The sequence below is a fragment of the Charadrius vociferus genome, unplaced genomic scaffold (genome assembly GCF_000708025.1).
Source record: "Charadrius vociferus isolate BGI_N301 unplaced genomic scaffold, ASM70802v2 scaffold201, whole genome shotgun sequence".
In the NCBI taxonomy this organism is placed as follows: domain Eukaryota; kingdom Metazoa; phylum Chordata; class Aves; order Charadriiformes; family Charadriidae; genus Charadrius; species Charadrius vociferus.
In genome coordinates, this window is record NW_009646936.1 from 169,139 (window position 1) to 191,081 (window position 21,943).

The 21,943-nt window shown below is 35.3% G+C and overlaps 1 protein-coding gene across 1 annotated transcript in view; it reads right to left on the minus strand.

The window, feature by feature from the left end:
- ITSN1 (intersectin 1 (SH3 domain protein)) overlaps positions 1–21,943 on the minus strand; it is a 106,356-nt gene that overhangs the window by 59,041 nt on the left and 25,372 nt on the right. The window contains exons 10-16 of the mRNA XM_009894877.1: positions 21,749–21,864; positions 18,044–18,306; positions 17,088–17,237; positions 16,758–16,898; positions 11,208–11,295; positions 10,896–11,035; positions 1,150–1,274 (exon numbers count right to left, since the gene is read on the minus strand). Of these exons, the coding sequence (XP_009893179.1) occupies positions 1,150–1,274; positions 10,896–11,035; positions 11,208–11,295; positions 16,758–16,898; positions 17,088–17,237; positions 18,044–18,306; positions 21,749–21,864 (1,023 nt within the window). The remainder of the gene's footprint in view (positions 1–1,149; positions 1,275–10,895; positions 11,036–11,207; positions 11,296–16,757; positions 16,899–17,087; positions 17,238–18,043; positions 18,307–21,748; positions 21,865–21,943) is intronic.

Here is a 21,943-nt window from a genome sequence, read left to right on the forward strand (position 1 = left end):
AGATTTAGATGAGATATTAGGAAAAAAATTTTCACTGTGAGGGTGCTGAGGCACTGGAACAGGTTGCCCAGAGAAGCTGTGGCTGCCCCATCCCTGGAGATGTTCAAGGCCAGGCTGGATGGGGCTTTGAGCAACCTGGTCTAGTGGGAGGTGTCCCTGCCCATGGCAGTGGGGTTGGAACTAGATGATCTTCGAGGTCCCTTCCAATCTAAACCATTCTATGATTCCATACTTCCAGTACTTCAGCAGCCTTCTTGTTTTCAAGGAATTACCATATTTAGTGTAGTTATTTCTTCATGACTGAAAGCTGTTTTCTTAGAAAGTTTGCTATCTCTGAAGCTAATTTTTAAAGGCATTGGGTTTATATAAATAATTTAAGAATTATCTAAACTTAATTGCTTTCTATGTGTAAGATTTCTGTTTGAAGATACAGTTTTCACTGAGACCTTGTTTTGGTTTTGCCTGAAATGTAAAAATTAACTTGACTCACCAAGTAGTAACACAGGCTATGAGTTCACTTTAGATCACAGTCCATGTAATGCTATAACCAATAATTTAAGACCTCTTCTTCCCAGGCCTTTTTTATCTCTTGACCAACATCTGTTTACATTAAGAGTATAAAAAATGCACAATTGCTAAAAATTAAATCAAACAGCTGCTCATAAATGTTGTCAGAATAGAATCAGTGGCTAGACTATATGCCCTTCATTTTACTGAGATATATTATAAATATATGTAGAAAATATTTCCAAGTGTGTAGCAGAAAAACATTAGCTCTATTTTATGTTAGTATAAAAGACAGACACTGCTCAAGAACCTCTCTAGACACAGAAGTACACTACACATTTAATAACACTGCTGAGACCTGTATATATCACTGACAGTTAAGCAGTCACAGACAGATGTAGAAGCTTGTCTCCATAAGACACTTCTCATTCAAGGATAAAAAAAGAAGCTCCTTGAGTTTTAAAACGGATTATCTGCACTGAAATGAAACTTGGTCTAGGTCTTGGGTATTCTTGACATTTAACGATATATTATTGAGACCAGATTATGCTCCTGGGAATGCAAAGTTTATTTTACTTGTTTGCAAAATGCTTTGCAGTCAACACCTCTACAGAAAGGGCTTAAATTAAAGCAGTTTGCTACCTTTGAGCTTCTTTTTGCTTTTCCAGTTCTACTGTCTTTTTTTCATGTTCCTTCTGTTTCAGCCTCTCGGCTTCCAAGTTCTTTTGCTTCTGTAGTTGCTGTTTGTTATGTATTTCTCTCAGCTCCTAGAGAAAAAAAAAACAAAATATGTGTAAACATATACTATGTGAATCATAACTAATGGCCCAATATATTTCATTGTGAAGTAAAAAAACTTGCAAATGTTTGGATATCTCTGTTCAAACTTACAGTATTGCCAAGCGCATTGGAAGACACTGAAGACATTTAAGGCAGATTTCAAAGGTCTATAAACCACTTACTGTTTTCCTATTTTTATCCCTATAACCTGAAATGTTAAAGGGTTAAGAAACAAGAAACCCTTTTTCAAAATGGACTCCAAAAAATTGACAAAAGTTTGACAAAGCTTAATCTTAAAAGTCACTTATGTTTTATTTTAAGTTGCTTGCTGGTTTGTTGAATTCATTTATTAAATTCCACATAAAAATTTGCGTTATGAGCTGCTCATAATAGCAACTGTTTCAGGTAATTGGTTTTACTTTGAAATTAATGGTGATTTACTAAAGAATCTTGAGGACTGTTTTTTACCCAGGAGACTGAATTCCTTAACCAATGTCTTTGGGATGAATCGTGGCACAGAGAGTATTCATCCACATAAAAGTCACTTTCCCTCTAATTAACTGGAAAGACATTGCCTGAAACATTTGGAATGTAAGTAATAATAAAAACATCATCTTTTCCTCAAGATTTGTTTTCTGCATAAACACCTATTAACACAAACAAAAATTTTATCCTGAATCTCTTTGAATAACCTAGAATTTTGTGCTGGAACTCTTCAGTATTACAAGGAAAAAAAGGTTTACTTTACCTATGACAACTGAAATGTTTCATTGAAAACGCTTCACTTAAAAAAATTGATATGTTTTAATGAGAATATATTACAGCTAAAGATATGCAGAAGCTTGTAGCAGTACACTGTTTCTCAATCTGTAGCTTAATAATGTCTACTTTTATTGAAATATGTTATCTTACATCATGCAAGTTTGCTTAGTTCTTGTATCCTTAAAAGCTTTATCTTAATTCGTTCAGGGATTGAAACAGTTAATCCTGAAAGTATCTGGATAGTTTTTCAGAAATTCACAATCTACAAATTAGCCAAATGAAGACTTCATGTAACTACCCTCATGCACTGACCGAAATGTAGAAGATTGCATAAGAGAAAAAAATAACTAAATATCAAGTGACTTAAAGAGCCAAAATGAGAAAAGTTTCAGTAAGTTAATTTCACATTATTAGTAATTTCTTAGCTATAGTTTCATAGAAGTTGAAAGTTAATACTTGTTTATTTACAGACTGTACTTGCACTGGGATCTAAAAATTTTAGTTAGTGAAAGTAACACATGCATTAGTGCTGAACAACTGCACACTGTGCAACATCAAATTTTAAGATGTCAGAATAACTATATTATGAAGAGGAGTAGCACATGACCTTTGCAAGGTATTAAAGACACTTCTGAGATATGGGTGGGAGTTTAAAAAAAAAGTTAAATTGAACCTCATGTCCTAGCTCTCAATCTCATTTCATTCATGATCCTCAGTTTTATATTCATTGAAAACTGAATTCAACATCATTAAAGAGAAATCAGTTCTTATACAAGTTTTAATTAAAAACTCTGCTAAGGCCATGAAACTCACTGAAATACAGAGATAATTTGTGCGATACCATATTTTATGATCATCATGATTTTCCATAGTTGCATTAAAGCTTAGTAGGTAGTTAGGATCTAGAATGGATATTGCAGAATGTAAAATAAACTACTCTTGCAATCATCAGAACTATTCAGGCAGGATATCACCTTTGGGAAAATTTTTAAATTTTTAAACCCTGAATGCCTATGGTTATAAACATTCAAGCATAACTTTATTTTGGACGAAGGAAAAGGGCTACTTAAAAGGAAATACATAAGCAATATTGAACACAACGGGTTTTTAGTAGTTGTCCCATAAAAAGCAATGAGACAATGAAGGGATCAGGAGATCGCAATGAACACACAGTTGGTCAACTGCACCTGGAGCTAGAGGTAGCCTTTGACTGGACTATAAATTTCTGAAGTGCTATCTAGAGTCAAAAGTAATTTCCAATAACTGGATGTTATTAATTCAGCTTCTTTAATGTTGTCACACTTGTAGTGTATTGAGGTACAAAGGATCTGACCCTTGTTTCCAATTAACTTCTCTGAGGGAATCACAATTCTCATCTTCTCTACATGATCACCTGAACCCTAATTTTTATCAAAAGAATGTAAAAGTGTAAAGGAAAAATGTACAACCATAAGAACATTAGCAGTAGAGTGATTTACAAGCATTCATCTGAAAGGACATAGATTAGAAAATGGCACAGTTGAAAGCAGTTTTCCACCTAGCCAACAGTATTGTGAACTTTTGTAGATTGCAGAAATTCATAAACCTAAGTATCTACAAAGCTCTCAATACTACTTTCGTGAAGCATCAAATATCTTTACTAGTATTCATTATTTTTAACAAGCTGTTTCTCTTTTCTGGGTAAAGAGACTGCTATCCAAAGCACGGGTTTCCAACTCCTACATTTAGTTCAGCTTTAGCACAGGCTTCTGTTTAGAAATCCTTTGTTGTTCTGCTTGCTCTAGCTTTCCTTCACATTCATGTCCCTTCCTGTCACTTAACTTTGTATGCCAAGAAGCTCAAGATTCTGAGTCCTGGCCAATGAGAACTCCTCTTGCTGTTGAACAGAGATATATGGGATATCACACACTTCTAATAAGGCCACTGAAGATAACCTGTTGTTACTTGCAAAATTTTAAGCTACTTAGACAACAGTGCTTCCCAGGTTTGTTTTTTCTTCCCCTTTGCATCTTTATCCCAAACTCTGGTGTTTGAGCAGTAAACACAGAAATAATCACTAGGCAAAGAAAGGGGAACTAAAATTCTTGAAGAGTACGAAGACTATCATAGTTAAAAAAAACAAACACTAAATCTCAAAAGCTTTAAGTCAGACAACCCAGATGCAAGTATCTGAGCTTAGTTTACTTATTACAACAAATCTGTAAGCTAGAAAGGATGATTCAGTTCATCTATATACACAGAACCGGGAGGAATCTACCTCTAATTCAGAACATTAGTATTCTTCTCCCTTCAGAAAAACTTCCCAAGTTTGTAAATACATAAAAACAAGTTACAACTTGCAAGACATCTGTGCACCAAACATTATTTACTTCTACTAGATGTCCAATTACAAAGCAAGCCCAAACTTTATATTTTAATTATAGTTTAGACATGTAAGTTTATCTCACCATTAAACATATGATAAATGCCACTTTTACTGCCAAATAGAAAACTGGGGAAGTTGTAGCTATAAGCCGTGCCTCCATGTCTGTCTGAAGCAAGTAGTTTCTCATACTGAGCACATACAGTAGGATCATTAACTGCTGCATCACAGCAGTTATGTGCTGCTGCCAACTCTGTTCCAAATAATCAAATTATTTTGTTTATTTTGTCATTTTATCTATATGCTTAGCTAAGCTAGGATCTCAAGGGACATTTTAATAATTATCTAAGTTTTCCACAGACATTTTAATACAGTATTGCCTCCCAGCTAAGCCAATGTGCTAGTTCAGTATTTTGTGAAGAGATTTTTCTGTGACATACCTGTAACACTTAAAGTCTAACCTAGCTCATACTCCTTGCACTGGATGCAATACTTTTGGAGATACAAAATGCAGTATGTATCCTACTTTGCATTAGCTAGGAGGAAATAAAGATTTGATTGGTATCTCATGCAACAGATAGATGCTCTGTTGCTTTGCCAAGTATCAGTGGGAGGATGGGGGAGAAAGAATCAGCATCTCCCACAGTGCTATAGGACACAAGTTGAACAAAATTATAGTAACACTTCAACAGTCAACAGAATGAAACATTTGCCAGCTGAATATTCAGCACAGTCCTACACTCATCTTTTACAGACACAAGCAACTTAAAAGCTGTACATTTATAAATCATATATTGTAACTCCAAAGACATAACAATGCTTTGCTTGTTTCCAATGTGCAGGACAAAGGATCTCTTACCTTAAAAGCAGAGAGAAATTGTTACCTTTCCACTTAATTCACAAACAGACTAACAAGTATAGTTTTGAGATGTTACAATAGCCACATTCAGGTACCCACATAATATTGAATATGAATTAAAATATGAGTTTCATACAGCAGAGTAATAGTCACTATATACAGACAAGTCATATTGCTATGAAAACCTTAACATTAGAATTGTTTAAGCCCAAATTTTGCCTTTGACAGAAAGACAATAGAACTTAGGATACTTTAGGGATTAAAATACAAGATTTCCATCAAACTGTCTCCCCTTGAGAAAAACCAGAGCATTTGATACCAGAGGAAAGAACCCTACAGTTCTGTGCTCACTGAGGCTTTCCCACAGCAATACTCTTCTACTCCATTTCCCAGCTCCCAAAGTGCCTGCTTTGTCCTTGACAGAGACAGTTCCTCCTTTCACCCCATATTATAGCTATGGGGGATTTGAGAAAGGGAATATATTGCCATATCTCTCATACCTGGAATCACAAATTACACTGCTGTGTAGGAATACATTAAAGTGTTTTCTTTTTAAGAATTCTGAACAGCATGACCAAAAGAGGCAATTAACTTAAAATCTTGATGTTTCAGATAAGCAAAAGACAAAAGTAACTAACTAGTACCTTGCCCAGGTTGCAATTCAAGGCACACTCCTCATTTAGGCAGTAAGGATTAGATAAAGAATCAAATTATAATCTCTTCTCTTTGGTTATGTTTTAGCGCTAGCATCTCTTCTTAAATACTAACTTAGTTAAACACTGCACACTCATCTGATTATGGTAAAGTGAAGCACATAACTGGAGGAGGTTCATCACTCAGATTGAGATTGTTGTGTACTGCCTGAGTATGGCATGGAGACCTTTAGAAAGGAGTCTAAGTAGTTGACGCAGCCCAGGAGAACTGCCAGGCACTGCAGCATTGCATCTTCCATTGCCACTGACTGGAAGAAAGAAATGCTCAAATGTAAACAGGCATTCATATGCAAGACTTGTCCAGTGCACACTGACTAGACAGGGACTGACAACAACTGGAACATGACACAAAATGTAAAACATTTTTAAGAACTTGATTCTACTTGTTCACCCCTTTTTCCAGACACTGAGAATAGCTTCTCAGCAAGATTAATGTATTTCAGAAACGCTAATTAGTTGTCTTCTCCTATACAATAACAAAGATAAGCTCCAAATACTTGATTCTTCTAAGCTATATGAAATGATTATTTGATCTTTGGAGACAAGAACCATATTAAAAATTATTATTTCTTTATTTGACAGTGTGTAATGACTGACCTTTGTAACATTTAAATGTAAATTCACACTGAACGTGGAAAGAATTTGTAAAGGTAAATTATGGTAGGACTATACATACACAAACAGGAAACCTAACATAAAGCCTTCTATTCTACTGAATTATTTTATAACGTAGAGAAAATAAACAGGTGCCTAGTTACATTTTACGAGTATCTGTACCAATTTTAATTATTACATTTCTAGGCTAAGGTTTTTAAAGAATAATGGAAGTTAGACTCCTTCAACCATAATTCAGGACACAAAAAAGTGGCCCAACTTTCAACCTTGTTACAAACTCAGTCACTTACTCCATAACCAAATAGAGCACAATACACAAGACTATTATGTTCTCTGATAAAATGCCTCAAATCTGATTTAAAAGGATATCTGACCAGATGCAGGCTAAGATCCCTGTTTTCTCTGCCAAACTAGTACTAACAGTTTCTATGTGGTTCTACCTAAAGATACTCAATAAAGATACTTGAAACTACCTGGTTTGAAATATTAGCAACATTTTACACGCCAGAAAGTTTCTGAAAAGGAACCAAATTCTATGAACACTTCCAACTCTTGAGATACTAACTTGAAGCAAAAGTAACTGAAGTACTTTAGCTCCAAAGGACTAATCAGAAGAAATTTAAATCACTTGTTTTGGAGGATGATGGAAAGATCTGATGGAAAAAAACAGTTTCATTTCTCTCCCTAGTCTTTCACATATGCTACTAAGACATGAAGCAAAGATGAGGTAATTTAACACTTGTTTTAAGTATTCACTTACTGCAGAACATAAAAACTATAATATGGAGGCAACACAGTGGAATCCACTGTATACTACTACAATGTTAACAAGTTGATCTGTAACCTAAAATATACTGGAATATTGGGTAAATCTTATGGTCTCATCAATGAAAAGGCACACCAGATACTAGTTAAATTGTTCATTTTATCTTGTACTATTTGTATTCATTAACAGCAGATCAAGTGTAGCCTATTTCAAGAGAATGAATCAGAAACAGAATTAAGCAAAAATTTAAGGATGTATTCACACAGGAGATAATGCAACCAATATTCATAGTCAATAAGGAATAAGTCTCAACAATGAAGACAAAAGGTTATAATTTAATGTTGCTGTCAACTTCACTGTCTCTCCAGCATTTAATCAAAACTACCTTGTACTCAAGAGAGCACTAGCTTGCATATTTACCATTTTGGTTCTATTTTCTATTAAATTAAGCATTTTGACCAAGTAGACACGTATTACTCCCTCTCCCTGTAGGAAATACGTGCAAAATGCTGCCAGACGGTATATACCTAAAGAGTATTTAGATATGCGCTTTTCCCCCCCGCCCGGGAGTTCGTAAATAGTACCACATCATTCTGCTTCTTGTCCAGAAGCTAGTTGTATTACAGAAGACAAGGCAAGAACGAGTGCCTCTCTATCACTTGTCAGAGAACAAAAGCTGCACAAGACAGTGTCAATTATGGTGCTGCTGTCCTAACAGTCTCCCCATCAAATGTGCATCTCTCAGTTAGTATAATGAAGCATAAAGAGCAAGCAGATCATCATTAAAAAGGTCTATCAGTTTTAAACATACAAGGTAATTCAGAAACAGCCTTGATTAAAAATGGGGCTTTAAATTTGTTTATTTAATAAGAATACCTTTTAAAAATTAACATTTCCGTATTTCCCATCTTTACATATTTTCCCTTGGTTTACAAGATAAGAAGCCATTATATTTAGAGATCAGATGTGGTGGAATTTTTGATACATTAGTTGAAAAGGTTTACATTTAAATGTGAGCATTATACAGTTGACTGATAATTATAAAAATTGCAAGGTATTGTAGCACCGAATGAGCCTGCTGTGTATTTATTCACCCAGTTACTAATAAGTAAACAAAAAGTTCTTCTGTTAATTGGGGAAGCTATTAATTTGGCACTTATTTATAAGCCATTTTCTACCTATTTCAAATGTAACTATCATCTTTCCAACGGCATTTCCTAAAAGTTCTCACAGATTTTTGATTGTTTAGGTAAAAGTATCTGACAATTACGCTAGTTCCTAGACTACTTTGTTTCCAGCAATATTATTACCTAAGAGATAGGTGTGTTCTGCCCTGGTTTAAAGAACAGAACTTCCACTTCATGCAAACTGTAATAAAACCATGAGTCTCAGGAAAACTTTCACTAGTCTCACATGCAAGGCATTCTGGGAGCTCTCTCCACAAGAACAGCAGCTCTTAAATCATTGCTGCACACACAGCATCTTCTAAGTGATTTCTCTGGCACTCTGAGTACTTGAGTACCACAACCATTCCATGCTGAATCCACAAAAAAGTATATATGCCTTTGTAGATATTTAAATCCAGTAACAAAATCATCCAGCCCCCCAAAATACATCTAGTTTCACATCTAGTGAAACTACAAAAGTAAGAAGATATAACTATCTCTGAATTGAGCTCCCCCCTACAGCTTCAATAGTACAACTGCCCCTCTTAAACTCATCTCTTCCAGGAAAGCAATGAAAGCCGCAGCAAGGCAAAAATACCAAGATGTAGTATCAAAAAGTGGTCTTCCTATTAAGCACTGCTTCTACACATTATGAAATGAAGAACACAATATCCTCAAGCCAGAGGAAGCTTGCTGAAGTCTTCCCAAAGAACTGTCTATATTTTTAAATAATTTTCAGCATTTAAAGTGAAAACTAAATACTAAGATTTGAACACAGAAATCAATTTTTCCATTAAACTGCAAAATAGTTTACAATTAGTCAAGGTATTCTTGGATAGATGGCATAAGTTCTGATAAATCAGTGTCTTTAATATGCATCTTCAATTTTTAATTATCATTAGCTTATTATTTAAGTCAAGCCCTTCAATATTTAAAATACTGAATTTTGGTTGGCTGGTTTATTTTTTTCTTTTAGCTACTGTCACAGTACTAAGATTATTCACCCCTCTGCCCATTTATAAACTGTTTAGGTCATTTATGATCAAATTGAATGCTGACACTAATTTTAGAATTAATATCGTTTGGTCATACTTATCTGCAAAACACTTCAAAAGGCCTCCATTTAAAAAAAAAGAAACCCCCCAAAAGCATGACATGTTAAGATGTGTGCAAAAAGCATATATATAAAAAAAAAAAGTGAGATAAACAATTCTGTTTTCTTTTAAAATAATTGTGCACATTTTTCTTGTGTCTCAACTCTGCTGAGATTCTCCCCTTTCTACCTCCCTACCTAAGAATGTGAGAGTCATCTTTGAATTGGCATTGAAACATGTAGTGATATGCTACACAGCTTTTAATTTTTCCTATAATTATCTTCAATTAATAAAGTTATTACTGAAATTAAATTTTATTCATAATTAATAATTAATTTTTTATTAAGTAAAGTTATTCTTAAAGTTGCTTAACTTCTAACACGGCTTCCATCCCAAAGCACAGGATATAATCACAGTTGATCTAATTTCAAAACAGCTACAGAAACATTATGTATCTATTTATATAATTTTAAATATTATGTATCTATACAGAAACATAATGTATCTATTATACTGCTTTTCCTTCTAAATACTTGTAGCACAATTTATTATATCTTGCAGGAAATTGAGTATTTTTCTGGTCAGCTTTCAGGAGAAACCGTCAGTAGAATTAGCAAATAAATTACTTTAACATAAGAATATTTTATGAAAAGATGAAAAAATGAATGCTATTAAAAGTTTTTAATGAAAGACTGATTTACAACTTCTCTCTGAAGAACACTTCCTCTACTGACTTCTGCAATTTCTGTCATTTTCTTGTGCAGAAATAAAACAAAAACCAGACAGTTTTAACAAAAGACTGATCAATAAAGCATGAAACCACAAACAACAGACAACTACATTCAGGAACAAGTATAACCTTATGAATAGCAGATAAAAATTCTGCATGTCAGTAGAAAATCAAGTCTCTTTAATAAAGATTTCAATTTGAAGTACTGATTCCAGCAGATTTGCCGATCTACTAGTCTTGCACATTGATGCAAAAGGGCAGAAACTGGCAGTTTTGTACTTGCAATCATGGATCTGGAATCAGAGCTCAAATTTATTCTTAAATAGATTCTGCAGATTAAGTTGGTTCCAACTCTGAGTTTAGATGCTAAGTAGTATTTTCTTTTAAAAAAACAAAACAAAACGAACCCTCCCAGATCTGAGAACATTCCCACAACTGACATTCTAAATCAATCATTCTAGTTCAGTATTTTTTTTCATAATCAAGTTCAAAAATAATTAACTGAACATTTAGAAGTAAGGGTTAAAAAGTCTAGGATTACCTTCAGTTGATTATTGAAAATATCAATTTCCTGAAGTTTAGATCTGGTTTCTTTTTCTACTTCATCTAGCTGGTCTCGAAGCTGTTGACGTGCTAGTTCCTTGGCTTCTAAGGCTCTTTTGATAGTAAGAAGAGAATCTCCTGTTTTTAAACACATTGTCAAATAAGTATTTTCTTACATAGAGAATTTGAGGCCATAAAAGCAACATTTTTCAACATGCATTTTGCAATACAAAAAATAAATTACGGAGTACACTTGGCAATGCAGCATTGTGTCCTATACAAACTTAGACATGTACAAAAATATACTTACTGTGCAAACTGTTCTGTTGAACTTGCTTTAGCTGATCATTAAGCAATTGCTTTTCTGGAATCAACCGTCCAAGCATCTGCTGAGATTCCTGAATAGAGGATAATGAGAAGAGAGAAAACGAGAAACAGCCAAAAAGGTGAGTGAGGGATGACTTTAGCCGTAAGACCTCTAATTTTCATTTCTTCTGAAATGACTCTTCACTTTTTCTCTCACTAAATTATGTGTTACTGCAATTATCTAAGCACTATGTGTGTGGTACTACCACTCAGATGTAGTTCTCTGCCAATACAAAAAAGTTAGCATGTCAAATTTAAGCATATTATTTGAGAAGCGACTCTCATTGAATATGTAACTTGGCTTGGAATTACTTGAAATTCAGGGGAAAAAGACAAGGACAGATTCCAGGAAATGTTAAAACAAGCACTTACTAACCATTTAATTCTCATTTTAACAGAGAAATATTAACTTTGATCATGAATAGAAAGACAAATATTTACAACTTATTTAAAGAACAGAAAATAAAGGCTTTCACTTTAAAGGAATATATTATCACCAAAAGCTATGCCACCCAAGCTCTGTTAGATGAGAATACTTGAGTCCCAGATCTCTCAGTTTAGCACACTTGAAAGAGAATTATGATCTCTCTCAATTTCAACACACGGTCATCAGTACACCGCTATATTACAGGAAACCCTGCAGATGAGAAATTCCTCCTTCAGTGGATCATATATATATAAAAATATATAATCCTTGTTCTTTCTGAAGGATGAGTGCTACATACACCTTTTCAGAAGCCTTGACCTCCAACTTCAAGTTGTCAAAACATATTATAGAAGCATGAGGTGAAACAGCTTATTTTATAAACGCCACCTGGGTGTCAACATCCCATCTTTCAGACGGACTAAGTAATTTATTTCAGCAGTTGTCGTGAATTGCAGGCTTTTGAGGAATAAACCACCTGACAATTTCAATTTGTCACAAAGGATTGCAAATTACATAACACAATCCCAAGAATAAATGTCACCTAATCGCTTAATACCAGAATGAGTCTCATGAAAAGTTTTTAGTTTTTGTTACAAGAACACAAGGTCAACCATATCGACATGACTTTGTAGTTGTCCCGCTTTACTCACGGCAGTCTTTGATTGGGCATCTACAATGCACAGCTCAGATTTTATGATTATGCAACGACTGCAGACTACCGTAATCTCTTTATGTTCCAGAAAACATACTTAGGTAGCACAGCAGAGTCAAGAATAAATTCACAAAGTATCAAAATTAAGATAAAGTATGCATTTGACTATTAGGAGTTACATGTGTCCCTCATTCTTCAGCTGCATTGCCTATAGCATCATCAGATCCTTTTCAGCCCTTCAAGAATATCATGAAGGCCAGATACTCCTGTCATAGGACTACTATACTCTACCTAGAACCAAGTGAGAAACAGCAATATATAATGGAGCACTTTCCAAATTATTTGCCTGAGAGGGCCTGCCTCCCTCCCAACAACCACCATTACCATGTTCTTAAACTGCATGCAAAACACCGTCCCTTGCGTTCACCTTCCCTTCCACCACACCCTCTCACCCAAACTCTTGCACACCCCATGCCATAGTTTGGCATGAAAAATGTAAACAGTATTATTAAATTAGTATACCACACAGGCATTGTGGAAATGAAGTTTTCAAGTAGTATAATCCAAGAAAGGTAGCAACTAGAAGACTAAATGTATTGACAGATAAACCTCAAGAGAAAAATGAAAGGAAACCACCACAACCATACAAAAATTGTATCATTCCAATTCAAGTGCCATTTAAATAAGCCAAATAGCAAAATGGACGTCAAAATGAAACAGGATTTACAGAAAAATTATCATTCTTCAAGCACAAAAAGTAACACAGGGCAATATTTCAGGGTGGAATGTAATCCTAACCTTAGCTGTTAATTTTTAAAGGCCAGAATACTTCTAAACTCCAGACTACTCAAACTAGCACAAGCCCTGCAGATGGTACAAACATCATTCAAACACATACAGTTAAGGTGTTTAGAAGGTGGGATCCTTCCAAACATCCCTGGAAATACCACTCTACCAGATACCACAGATTCATATAACTAGCGCAAATTTTCATCACCCAGGATTAATTGTCATAGAATTTCTTCCACAAGTTTAATCAAACTCTGTCCTGAAACTAATTAATTTGTTGAAGAATAATTACTCTTTTGAATTAACTCATCTTTCCATAGCAAGTCTCAGGTGTATTAAACTAAAATATTTCCAAGTGAAGACATATCATCCTACAAAGATAACTGACAATATTGACTTTTTAATCTATTGGAGCATTTAGAGGATCAAAATCTCCTTTTAAAAAAGTCACTTACTGTTTTAGTCTTTCCTCTGCAAATTGGATAGTAAAATTTACAGGATATCTGAGAAAATAATTTTTTTTTTTTTCAGGAAAAAGATATCCACTCTTTTAGATTCCCCCCAGACAAAATTTGGGCTTTTCTACTAAGTAGTGACACTTCTTTCTGGGATCACAATTGAGCTAAACCCCTCAAGCGACATTAACTGAAATATTATTGGTTAAGATCAATGATCACCTGAGAGAAGATAATACCACAAAGCCACAGCTATTGTTGTCAACCAAAAAAAAAACCCAAACCCAACCTCAAACCCAAAACTCCAACAAACAATCGCCAAGAAAAGCAAGCATGATTTTCACTGCAGAAATGTTCTTACAGTCATTGTGAATGAAACAACTTAAAGTGAACAGGCGTTAACTAAGTTGCTGGATACACACCATCTAGTACCAATTACAATGACCAGAGATAGTTAAAAATCACTACAAATATAGCAGTGATTCCAAAATAAGTAAAATGTAGACAACTGTGCAAAAATCATACTTTGCCAGATATTTCAATAAAGTTTCAGAGTAGTGTAAAAATGCAGAAGACAAAAAAAAAAGCAATCTGCTTCTCAGCCACTGTGATTGGCTAATAAGTAGCAAAAAGTAAATGTTAGGAAGGTGAAGAATCCCTCTCCCTTCCTTAGCTTTTCCTTTCATGGTGATGTAGTTAAAACCAATGCATAAAAACTGTAGGTAAGGAAAAAGCACATCCATGCTCAGTCAAGGATATGATTAAAAATTCAAAAAATTGTTAATGCGTCTACAGAGAACACTGCCCCTTGTTTATCTAGTACTTTTTAATAAGCTACTTAACCACATCTACTTGTAGATAGATTATCTTTCTCATTACTTCTTTCACAATAACGTTGGTTTCACATTTTTTTCTTCGCTCTGCACCTTCCATTTATTATATACCCAGCTGTGGAAGCTTATTCCAAGTTTTTGATAATATTGATATTTTCTCACACTTTTTTACAATGTCTGTGTCCTGGTTTCAGTTGGGATAGAGTTAATTTTCTTTCTAGCAGATGCTGTGTTTTGGATTTAGTATGAGAATAATGTTGGTAACACATATTGTTTTAGCTGTTGCTAAGTAATGTTTAGATTAGTCAAGGACTTTTTCAGGTTCCCATAGAAGCTGAGAGGGAGCATACACAGGACAAGCTGGCCCAAGGAATATTCCATACCATAGACATCACGTTCAGTATATAAATGGAGGTTGGCTGGAGGGCAGGAATCCGTAATCACTGCTTAGGACGGGCTGGGCTAGGCAACTGATCAGACTTGTGTTGTATCACTATTTTCTATATTCTTTTACTATTATTATTTTCTTCTTCCACTACTGTTCTATTTAAACTGTCTTTATCTGAACCCATGAGTCATGTCCCCCCCTCCTTTTCTCCCTACCCTGCTTGAGGAGGGTGGGGGAACAAGTGAGCAGCTGTGTGGTCCTAGTTGCTGGCTGGGGTTAAACAATGACCATCTGTTATAATGGGACCCTATCCCAACACATCGGTGTTTACTATAACACAAATGACTTACAGCTTTTTACTGTAACATATAATTTTTTTCTTCTTAATTTCTTACATTATGACACAAGCAAAGAGATACTTTATCTTTTCTGACTACAGAGGCTAACTGAACATAAATTACCAAGTTAACAGAAATGAAATATGAAAGTAGGATATTAATTCCATTCAGTTTGTTGAAGCAGCATTTATCTATCAATAGCTATGTAGCTGCTTAGCTGCTTCTGAAGTGAGTTACAGTACCTTACACCATTTCTGTGGAAAGATTTTGGAATAGAAGGGTTGGAGGGAAATTCAGGTGGTTGTTGCTTTTACATGGAGATCGGCTGTGCGCATAAGATCAGTAGTTTTTAACTTATTCAGGTAAACGGGGACTTTTTCATGCATTTTATCAAGCATAGTCAAGTTTTCGTCTCTTTGAGCCAGTACTACGAAGCATAACTTAATTTCCTACACTTGATTCAATGCTGTTTGACTTCATTTCCAGTTGCCAATACAGGAGCGTTTCATTAAAGAGAGAAGAGTGGTTTCAATCCTAACTATGGAAGTTGTTTATGTCACAAGCACCCCTTAATAGCATTTCTTGTTTGCTATTGTTTGCATCAAGTGGACACAAACACTGTGCAAGAATATGATCCCTAAATTATACTCTTTATAACAAGCTGCTGCCAACAGAAAGATGTCTTGTCTTTGTGTAATGGCGTACAAAAACTTCAATAAGTAAGATGTTTGAAGAAAGAAGAAAAAAAAAGTCAAAAAATACACATACATAAAACAAAACCCCTGAACTTTCAAGTTCTGGTTTTGTTCAAATGAATGTACTGTATTAATTACTCTTAGAAAGTTGAAATGGACGAGTAGGATTAGGTTTTAAGATAGGTTTTGCACCTAAGCCCTCGTAACATAAGTGTGAGATTTTCTTTGTAGTGGTAGAAAAACACCGAGAGTCCCCATTACTGGACAAGAATTAATTTCAACCAATATGAAATATTTAAGAGAGAAAAATCCCTAAATCAAATACTACCAGTCATCTAGAAACCTTTACAAATTGCAAAGAATATTCTTTCACTAGAAGTAGACATCCACTCAATTAGATCTTTAATTTCACAGAGAATTTTGGAAAGAGAAGTAGGATGCCGGCGTTAGACCAAGAACTAACATGTTTAATTCATAACTTCAATTTTGAAAGTTCACTGTTTTATAATTAAAAAAACCCAACATCATCAACAAGCTATTTCACTGAAGTCAATTCTTTCTTTCAGCACACAAACAGCAATCACTGCCAACAAAAATAGATGCCATAAAATTTCATTTTCCTCATCCTCCCAAACCCTTTAAAATCTTCAGCCAAACAATTTATTTACTAGTCCCCACAACAGGATTCCATAAGGATGAAGTGATAATCACAGACGCACCTTCAGGTGTAAGAAGCAATTCCTAGACATGTCTGGAGAACATTCATTTAAAAGAATGACAAATTATCTACAACAATTCCTTATGTACACGGAACAACATATCATATATTGTGAGAAGTTTGCTTAGCTTATTGATGCAAAATGCATCAAAATGCAAAAATGCAAGCCTAAGAACAAAACTTGAGAACATTTTCTCACCTGTAGCTGCTGTTGCAAATGGGTGATTTCTGCAATTCTCAGTTCTCTAGATTTATTTGTACTTTCAATTTCTTGTCTTTGGGTAGACAGCCGACATCTGATATCCTGAAGCTTTCCCTCCAACTGATTTTTTTTATCATTCTTTAAAAAAAAAAAAAAACAAAACCGAAAAGAAGTATCTCTTTTTTTTACCACAATTGTTTGTCATGCAATCAGGATATAAAAAGTACTTTTATTTGTCATTTAAAAGTTGACACCATAGAAAATAAACGTGGACATATCACAGTCACTACTGTGCTTGTGTGTTTTATCTGCAACGCAATCACTTACTAGAGCTTCCAGCTCAAATTCTAAGGTCTTCTTCTTTGCCTTCAGAACAACTATGTCCTCTTGTTCTTTGTTTCTTTGATTTAGCAGCTCTTGCCGACGATTACGCTCCCATTCAAGTTGCCGTTGCCTCTCAAGTTCCCGTTTTGCAGCCTGTAGCATTAAAAAAAAAATAATAGTATGAAATATGTATTTTGAGAAACTATTCTAATTGCTAATATTCATATTCTAAGGTGCAATTAAAATATTAACATAAATGCACTGCTAAACTGTGGGCTAAATATGTGCCTCTATTTAAGCACACAAATTGCTCAATTGTTTAAATGCTCACTTGAAAGCACAGGTGAAATGAGTCTTCATTGTATAGCACATAGGTGACTAAACGGAGTATCACTCCGTTTTAATCAGTTCCCCAAGATCTAATTTTCTTATTTAACAAGTTGTTTCATTTTAAGACTCCAAGAACTCTCCAGGATAGCAGCAAATCTCTTTCCAACATTACACATTCTGCAGTTTTGCAAAGAATAGTCAAATGTTACTGCACTGAATGCATCATTATCTGGCAACATGAGAAAATAATAGCTTTTCAAGTTAACCGTTATGTGTTTTCTTTAACAAATTAACTTATCACAGGACAATCATGAATGCCACCAATGCCCGTAAGTTTCTCTTCGTTCAGTCAAGCTTCTCTTTAAAAATAATGGTTATTATTTTATTTGATATAAAGAAGTCAGGTTAAAAGCATGTTGTCCTAGATCTAAATGTCTCATCCATTCATTTCACAAAAATAAAGTGATAGCCGACTCTTTCCTTACCTTCAAAAACCCAGAAATTTAAGTTCATTCTTTAAATGTTTGCTTACTAAAAATGGCAAAATATTTAGTGTACACATTACATTTTGTTCTAATCAAACACAGCTGCTAGTGACATAAACACCTTCCTTTTATCCAATTGGTTACCTCTCTTCTTTCTATTTCTTTCCTCCTTTCCTCTTCTCTCTGCCTTTCCAATTCCCGTTGTTTTTCCAACTGTTTCTCTAGCTCCAGTTGTCTTTTACGTTCTTGCTCCTGCCGCTCACGTTCTTTCCTTTCCTGCTCTGCCCGTTCCAGCTGTGCTAGACGCTCTTGTTCTTTGCGTTGCTGTTCCAGGAGAGCCTGCCTCCGTTTTTCAAGTTCTAGATTGCCGCGTTCAAAGTTCTCACGTTTTTTATCTTCAAATGTAACTTTAATGTGTGGAAACATAAGGCAGAGGAGAGTTAAACTTTGCTACTGATTTAAATAAAAATAATCCATATATGGCAAATCAGAGTGAAGCAACCTCCCAACAGTACTAGATGCAGCTCTCAACTGCTGATAATACGGCTCTAACAGGTAATTCTAGGTTTTATCATTAGCATATATATTATAGATCCCCTTAAACCCATATCCTTAGGAAACCAAGATGTGAACTCCAATTCCCATTCCTCAGACTTCTAGGTTTCTCCACAAAGCCCAACAAGGGGGTATAATTTAGAGAAACCATTCATCAGCTAATCCTCTGTGAGAACACAGGATCTGGAGTTCCTCTATACATTTGGTAATATCAGCAGTACAAGAACCAACATTTCAATTACTACAAGGCAAAGAATTCAGCTGATGATACTATCAAGAAGTCATTACGCAAATGTCCAGAACATATTTAAACTTGATATTCTTATAAGATTACTCATTACTGTCAGGAAAAGAAATGGCTTGCTTGAGCAAGCTCAAGTCAGGAAGACTGGATTCCTGCAGATTCTCATCCTCATCACTTACTGTCCTAAAAGAATGACCTCAGTTCCAGCATGGGTTCCCTGACATTCTGCTGCAATATCAGGGATTGTCCTTCCCCTGTTCCACATTCCTAGGCCGCTCCCTCACTGTTTCTCCAAGTTAGTCTTTCCACTTCAACTTCTGTTTCTTTTCATATCCTATGCGTCCCATTCCCATGCCCCATATTCTATATTTCTCTCCTCGCATGCCCAAAACGGACATTTTTGGCACACAAGTCAAGAGATAGCACATAGTTACTTCAAAGTGTTTGACACGCTGCCCCAACATCTGCTGAACAAGTTGAATTATTGCCTTTTTTCAAGTTTGGCCCCCTTTCCTACTGCCAGTCACCAATCTTCATAAAACTTGAAAAAATTTAACCACTTTGATGTCTGTCAAGTTTGTTTAAAATCAGCCACTGGATTCAAAGAATGTTAAGATACAGACTGATAGGCAAAGAATGTGATGATAACTCCCACTGATTCAGGAAACCAAGCAAAAAGGGGAAAAAAAATTATGTCAAGAAAATCAGTTAAAAGGAATAGGTAGAAGGGCAAAACACTTGCAAGTAGCACAAACATTGGGATACCATGTTCACGGCTAAGAAGAAACACCAGCTCCTAAGATGGCTGCCCAACAAGCTAGAGTGGTTACTCAGCAAGATCGAAGTAGCTACCAGAGATAACAAAGCAAAGCATATCCAAAGTATAAAAATAGAAGAGAACAACTTGTAGCAAATTAAATAAGTAGCTATTGGCTTGTGTTCCTATGCTTAAGGGAAAGCTTCTAAAATGTTATGAAAGCCAACAATAAAAACTCTTCCAAACATCTCAAAAGAAAAACAAACACCACCTAGCCAGATTTAGCAAAGCCAGTGAAGAAGCAAGACAAAATTCACTATTACAATTGATCTTTACAATGGAAAAATCTATAAATCAAATACAATACAAGGCTTATACACTTGAGTTCACCTTTAACTGAAAGCAGAAATGGCATTAAAACAAAAAATGAAGAGTAACAGGTTGCCAAACCCAGACAATGCTAACCCATAGTTCAAATACAAAATTCATGAACTACTAGCTGTGCTGTGCAATCAATCCTTTAATCAACATCAGTGCTGTAAGACTAGAAGATGACAAGTGCAACACCAGTCTTTAAGAAAACACAGTACAATGATCCTGAAAGCTACAGACAAGTCAGTCTACTCCCACGCTGGACAAAATAGCAGAGGCTACAATAGACAGAGTTAGTTTTTATACATGTATTATACATGACTAAACATGATACCATGGAAGAACCAATGCAGGAAACAGCTGCCCCTCAAGTCTAATAGGCCCAATTGTATCAATAAGCAAGTTGAAAAAGAAGATCAGATCAACAGAAGAATACTTTTGTGATTTCAAAGTCTAATAAAGAAACTAAGCCAAGGCAGCGGTTGACCTTCCGGACACTACAAACTGCATACCAAAATCCTCTGATGCCAGGGACACAAGACTTAGGCCTCAAAGAGCCAATACAGGAGAGTCATATCTCACCTGTGACCAAATGTTTCATTGTGAGACCTCAGTGAGGTCTGCTTCAGCAGTCCATGCTATCCTCCCTTCATCCTCCTACAGCCAGGAATTACCCAGCAGACTGCCAGCAGCAGTTAGTTATAAAATACAAACCAAAGACAAGAGTTTTATCTGAATTGCTCACTTGCGGATCCCCTGAACTAACCTGGTATAGAAAGAGACAGAAGGTCCTTGGGAATTAATAAACAGTTAAAAGATCAGAATTAAGGGTTGAAATAAATTACCAATTTTCACAATGACAGAAAGATTCTCAATAGCCTCCTTCAAAGATCTCTACTAGTAATTGTGCTGTTCGGTGTGCAACAATAATCTGGAAGAGACTGAAAAGTAACAAGACAGCTTCTAGAGATGGTGCCAGATAGTCATGGTATTAAACCAAAAACCTGACTGGGAAGGAGCTTTAGAAGAATCTCACAAAACTGAGTGATCCATCAATGAATAAGCAGAGAAACTACAAATGTTAACGAATACAGAGTAGTGTACATGGGCAATAAAGATATTCCTAACACACACAGTCATGAGCTCTAAAATGGTTAATACATTTGTGGAAGGAAGTTGGCATTACTGTGGAAAGGACTCCTAAAACATCAACTCAGGTCTAAGCTGTTATCAAAGTGGCACTACAGTGTTAGGAATCAATTAAAAGCATCGAAAAATAATTTAGAACAAAACAGAAAAGCTTTATTATGGCACTGCACAAATCTGTCATGTTGCTACATCTTCAACTGTGTGACATTCTGGTCATCTTAGAATAAATACAGCAAAACTAAAGAAAGTACAAAAGAGAGTGAGGGGATGATCAGAAGCGTTAAGACATTTTCTAGCAGTTAGCCTTTTAGCATCTAGGAGGCTTTCTACCCCTTTTTTCCCTCCTCGTTTCTTCCTTTTTTTTTTTATTTTCCCAAAAGCAGAGATACTAAATCTTGTATAAAAACCCATATTGTTACACAGACTGCAATGAAACAGGCCTCTGTACGTATACTGCAATCTTTTAAAGAGTACCTAAGCCAAACTACACTCCACCTAAATCAGAAGATGAAGGTAGTAAAAAGTTTTCATTGCAGTCCTATAATAGGGCTGAAAAGTGCCGCATCTGTGCACAAGATAAGCAGCCTGAACATTGTCCATATCTCCATTGTCACTAACACAAAGGATCATGCAACAGTCAGGAATTAGTTGGACCAAGCAATGTCTTGGTTATGCCTCTGACATGTTACAAATTGATCTGGAGAAAAAACGTTTCTTAATAAGCCTTTATAACTCCACAGCATACAATACATGTCTATTTTAGCTTGCTCACCCGGCAATTTCTTTTCCAGTTGCTGCTGTTCTTCTTCTAGTGCTGGTTCTTCTGGTAACCTTTGGTCTACAGATACTGAACTTACAGCAGATATGCCACTACCAGAGCGTACTCTTCTGTCAATAAAATGAGAATGTCAAGTTGCTTAGAAGAACCTATGCCTGCCAAATTTATTTATGATGAAATGATGAAATC